At 36.0% G+C, this 6,526-nt stretch overlaps 1 protein-coding gene across 1 annotated transcript in view; it reads left to right on the plus strand.

Annotated features, from left to right (window-relative positions):
• Positions 1–217: 217 nt before the first annotated feature.
• LOC105617106 overlaps positions 218–6,526 on the plus strand; it is a 7,530-nt gene continuing 1,221 nt past the window's right edge. Inside the window, exons 1-2 of the mRNA XM_012198684.1 lie at positions 218–224; positions 1,127–6,482. Coding sequence (XP_012054074.1) covers positions 218–224; positions 1,127–6,482 — 5,363 coding nt within the window. The remainder of the gene's footprint in view (positions 225–1,126; positions 6,483–6,526) is intronic.

A 6,526-nucleotide genomic window follows, 5' to 3' on the forward strand; every position in this document is an offset into this window, starting at 1 on the left:
ATACGTATAAATATATTTTTGCACCTACTTTAATATGCTTAAGTGACTTTTATAAGAGAAGGGTTCTGTCAAATGTTAGATATGATAAGCACATACCATGCGATAATGCGCCGTGCGCTTATATAAAACTCATTTCATAAAGACGAATTCGTCAGTTAACAATTTAATAAGTAAAGACATAGACTCGTCTCTTTACTTAGTAAATGGATTTTCCACAATGAAAGGTGAGTGTTTGTAATTGACGGAATTCCGATGAAGTGATAAAATAAAAGGAGAATTATTTGATAAATTGGATAACTATTAAATGGCAAATGTGCAAAATAATTATTTGGGCACGCAAAAAAAAAGAGAAAAAATTGTGCAAGTAATTGTGTTTGATTGTGAGTAAACATTAGTGAAGAAACGTAAAATAATATAGTAGATATAAGCTTAAAATATTTTTATCATAGTTATTTTGTAAATTTTCCATTTTTTAATTAAATTTTATACAAAATACTTACAAATTTAATAAAATGTTATTTTTCAAATTTAATACTGATTGTGAGTTAATTTCAATTAATATTATATATATTGTTAATATATTATATGTTGATTTCAAATATTTTATATATATATATATATATTGATTTAAATTTTAAGCAGATATTAATAATCATTTTGCACCTAGATATATGCAAATTTAAAATATTTTTATCATTATATAATTATTATATAATTATTTCATTATATAATTATTTCATAGATACTTCCGTTTTTTTTAAATTAAATTACAAGCAAAATCTTTAAATTTGTCGAATAAAATTTGTAAAACATTATTTTACAAATTTAATTAACTGAAATTAATTTGATGATGATAAATAATTGACATATCATTATACATATCATTTTGAACTTTATGCACATACTTAATGACCATTTTAAATATATACAAGTTAAAAATATTTTTATCATTATATAATTATTTTATAAATATTCCGTTCTTTCATTAAATTATGTGAAAAGTATTTATAAATTTGATTATTTGGATAAAATATTATTTTCCAAATAACTGAACTTTTAATAACTGAAGTTAATTTAAAAAATAACTATATTATGTGATATATAAATATATCGGTTTGAATTTTAGGTACATACTTAATCGTTTTAGTGATCACATTGGGTATTGCCCTTAATGGGTCACTAGCTGATATTCCAACAAAATGTCCCGAGATCAATCTACAAAATGAGACATTTTTTATACCCCATGAAAATGACTGTACAAAATTCTACAGTTGTCACATGGGAGTGAAAGGAAAGCCAATAGATTGCCCTTTCATGGATGAAAATGGTAATAAATTGCACTTTAATCCCAAACTTCAAGTATGCGATTGGCCCTGGAGTGCAGGATGTCAGACACCGTCATCGAATTCGACAACTTCATCAAATATTCCGACAATAATAACACCAAATACTACGACTTCTTCGACGCCGACAACTCCGACATCAACGCTTATAACAACGACACCGAGCACTTCAACATCGACAACTCCAATACCGACGACTCCGAGTTCTCCAACGCCAACGACTCCGACACCGAATACTCCAACGCTGACGACTCCAACACCGAGTTCTTCGATACCGACAACGCCGACGACCTCGACACCGAGTTCTTCAACGCCAACGACTCCGACACTAAGTTCTTCGACATCGACAACTCCGACACCGAGTTCTCCAACGCCGACAACCCTAACACCGAGTTCTCCGATGCCGACAACGCCGACGACCTCGACACCGAGCTCTCCAATACCGACAACATCGACACCGAGCTCTCCAACATCGACGACTCCGACACCAAGTTCTTCAACGCCAACGACTCCGACACCGAGTTCTGCAACACCGACGACTCCGACATCGAGTTCTTCAACGCCGACGACCCCGATACCGAGTTTTCCAACACCTCCATTGGATTCTTGCGAATCTGATAACAGAACACACATGCTTCCCCACGAAACTAAGTGCGATCATTACTATTTGTGTTTCAATAACTGGGTAAGTCCCATCTCTCAGAAATGCGACCGTAATTTATTATTTAATTCATTGCTTCGTGTATGTGATTATCCGGAAAATGTAAATTGTAAAAACTCTTCGCCAAATACGGATAAATCAAGTTTATCATCGATTTCGCCGCCGTTTAATTACTCATTGCCGACAAACTCAGATCCAGTTGCTTGGGTTTGCGAACCAAATAGCAAATACAAAATTCCTCATGAAATTATATGCGATTACTATTATTGGTGTGTCAATGGCACAAGAGGTATGAATTGGGTAAGATGCGAAAGCAATTTATTATTCAATCCAGTGATCGGTGAATGTGATTACTCGGAAAACGTCAATTGTGGATACAGAAGTACTTTGTCACCTACAGTTCCTTCTTCAACTATAAGGATTACGTCTTCAATAACTACGACTCTAACGATTCCAACGACTACAACATCTACAACTCCAACGACTACAACTTCAACAATTACGACTCTAACGACTACGACACCTACGACTCCAACGACTACGACATCTACGACTCCAACGACTACGACATCTACGACTCCAACGACTACGACATCTACGACTCCAACGACTACGACATCTACGACTCCAACGACTACGACATCTACGACTCCAACGACTACGACATCTACGACTCCAACGACTACGACATCTACGATTCCAACGACTACGACATCTACGACTCCAACGACTACGACAGAAATAACGATTACAACCCCAACAGAAACCACAACAAAAAATCCCAATGAACCCCGTAAGAAATGTCCTCCAAAAGGATCAACGGAAAAAGCGCGGATTGCTCATCCATGTCTATGCAACCAATATTATGACTGCATAGACGGTGAAAAGATATTACAAACATGTCCGATCGGTAAGCATTTTGATTACATGAGAGAGATTTGCGATTGGGCTTCAGTAGTAAAATGTATTCGACCGATTCCAACCTTTAAAATTTTAACCTCCGACATTGATGACTATAATACTACATGCGCTCCAGAAGGCAGAGCATTTCAACATGACACCGATTGTTCTGCCTATTATTTATGCTCCAACGGTGAGAAAATTTTAAGACAGTGTATGGAGGGACTTCACTTCAACATGACCATCCAAACATGCGACTATCCGCAAAAGAGTTGCGATCTGAACAGATCCTCGCCAAGAATCAATTTAGATATTTGCCCTCCTCCAAATTCCGTACAGGAAGTATTTTTACCTCACGAATGTGAATGCACACAATATTATGAATGCATTGATGGAAAGAAATTTCTTCGATTTTGTCCGAATCGTCTACATTTTGATCCTGTTTGGCAAATTTGTAACGATCCAATTGAAGCCAAATGTGTTGTTGATATAATTTCGACAACGTCTACATCAATATTTACAACATCATCAACTACGGAAGCTATCGATGAACCTCGCACAACGTGTCCTCCTAAAGGATCAACTGAAAAAGTACGATTTCCTCATCCATGTCTATGCAATCAGTATTATGAGTGCGTGGAAGGCGACAAGGTATTACAAACATGTCCAATTAACATGTACTTTGATGATGCAACAGATGTTTGCGATTGGAGCACCGAAGTGAAATGTATCTCACAATTTTCATCTCACGACATCCAAATTAACGATTACGATAATAATAATAATAAATGTTCTCCAAACGGCAGAGCGTTCAATCATGAAGATAGTTGCACTGAGTATTATTTATGCTCTGAAGGTGAAAAAGTTTTACAATACTGCTTAGAAGGTCTTCATTTCAACGTTAGTATACAGATGTGCGATTATCCGCAAAAGAAATGTAATCTAAATACACCTGGACCACAACCTATACCGACAGTCACTTTAAATATTTGTCCTCCCGATTCCATACAACAAGTACTGTTGCCTCACGAGTGTGATTGCACGCAATATTATGAGTGTATTGACGGAAAACAGATTCTTCGAGATTGTTCGGATGGTCTACATTATGATTATGTTCATCAGATTTGCAATGTGCCGATTAAAGCTAAATGCAATGATTTCACAACAATGATTCCTCAAAGCTCATTTCCTACCATCCCTGATTCAAGTAAATGTTACGACGAAAATAATGAAATACCTCACGAAAATGACTGCAGGTTATACTACAAGTGCAACAACGGTGAGAAAATTTTGAAAACATGTCCTAGAAACTTATATTTTAATCCAAAGCTTCGAGTATGTGATTATCCAGAGAACGTCGCCTGCAACGTTGAAGAAAACATACCCAGTACATCAACACCAATCAAGTGCGAAACAATAACAGAAACCACTAATATTCCTCATGAGACCAATTGTAATTTGTATTATGTCTGCGACAATGGCGTCAGCATACTTAAAAAATGTTCTCCAAATCTCGTTTTTAATCCTATTCTAAAAGTTTGCGATTTCCCAGAAAATTATGTCTGCAAAATAACACGTGACAAGAACAACATTAAAAACATTGATAAAATAGTTCAAAATCTTGATCCATTTACTTGTATTGGTACTTGTCCAGAAGAAGACCCTGATTATGCAGTGTTACTTCCAAACGACGATTGCAAGAAATTCTGTATGTGTAGCGGTGGCGTAGCATGGATTCAATTGTGTCCTGAGCCTCTCTATTTTGATTCTGTTGAAAAAATTTGTAAGAAAAAGAAGGATGCTGTTTGTGGGACACGTTTATATAATCAAGATAGCTCTTTCAAGATTGATAAAATAGTTGATAATGACGATTCGTTGCAACCTCTAGCCGATGAAAACGATAATGAACGTGAAACATATGACAGATCTCTCGATCCATCTTCTTGTATCGGTACTTGTCTTGAAGAAAACCCTAAGCATGCAGTGTTACTTTCAAACGACGACTGCAAAAAATTTTGTTTGTGTAGCAATGGCACAACATATGTTCAGCCATGTCCTGAATTACTTTATTTTGATTCTATAGATAAGGCCTGTAAACGAAAGAAGGATGCTGTTTGTGCGGTACGCTCATTGATGTTCGACAGAATATTTGACGATGATTCAGTATCTCTGAGCGAAAAGGATTATAACGAACGTGACTTATACGACAACCCTTGGTATAAGCGACTTTTCTATAATGTCGATCCGTCTACGTGCATCGGCATTTGTCCTGAAGAAGATACCGACTATGAAGAGTTACTTCCGCATAAGGACTGCAGGAAGTTCTGTATATGCCGTAAGGGTTTAACATACGTTCAACTATGCCCTGAGTCACTTTACTTTCATTCTGTAGAAAAGGTTTGTAAACAAAGAAGGCATGCCGTTTGCGCAACAAATTCATTCAAACGATATCATGCAATTACGAATATTAACAGAGAGGATGATGAGGACGATGACGAAGACAATTCAATAGAATTCCTGAGAGAGAATAATAAACGTAGAAGACATAACTACTTATGGCCACACTTCCATAATTTTAATCCGACTACTTGCATCGGTATCTGTTCTAACTCCAAGTATGCAGTGTTATATCCACATACGGATTGTAAGAAATTTTGTTTATGTAGCAATGGTTTCATGTGGATCCAATCATGCCCTGAGTCTCTTTATTTTGACTCAATACATAAAAGATGTAAACAGAAGAAAGAAGCTGTTTGCGCAGTACGTACGTTTAACCAAAAAAAAGTTATTGTGATAGATAAACAAGTCAATGAGAACCAAAGGATAGAAATTCAAGAGAGGAACGATGAACACGAAATATACAATTCTTGGTCTAGGCTTCACTCTTACCAAGACATATCTACCTGCATAGGAACTTGTTTCAATGAAGACTATGATTATGCGGTGTTGCTTCCAAATTTGGATTGCAAAAAGTTCTGTATATGTAGTAGAGGTCTAATATGGATTCAGTCATGTCCTAAGTCATTTTACTTTGATTTTGTAGATAATATTTGCAAATTAAAGAAAAATGCTATTTGTGCCATAAATCGCTACACAAATCGATTTTTTACATTTAACAAAGTGATCGACGAAAATAATTCGATGTCTTCGAATGAAGAAAAAAATCACAAAATACATGATAACACTTGGTCTAAATTGTATTTCTCAAATCATGAATCTTTCAATAATTTTGACTCATCTACTTGCATCGGTACTTGTCCAGAAGAAGACCCTGAGTATGCAGTGCTACTCCCGAACGATGATTGCAAGAAATTCTGTATGTGTAGCGGTGGCGTGGCATGGGTTCAATCATGTCCTGACCCACTCTATTTTGATTCTGTTCAAAAGATTTGTAAGAAAAAGAAGCATGCCGTTTGTGGGGTACGTTTGTACAATCAGGATAGCATTTTCATTATTGATAAAACGGTCGACAATGACGATTTGATGAAAACTCTGACCACTGAAAATAATGAACGCGCAACGTATGACAATCTCGATCCATCTACTTGTATTGGTACTTGTCCAGAAGAAGATCCTGAGTATGCAGTGCTACTCCCGAACGATGATTGCAAGAAATTCTGTA

This window comes from Atta cephalotes, assembly GCF_000143395.1.
Source record: "Atta cephalotes unplaced genomic scaffold scaffold00011, whole genome shotgun sequence".
Lineage (NCBI taxonomy): Eukaryota > Metazoa > Arthropoda > Insecta > Hymenoptera > Formicidae > Atta > Atta cephalotes.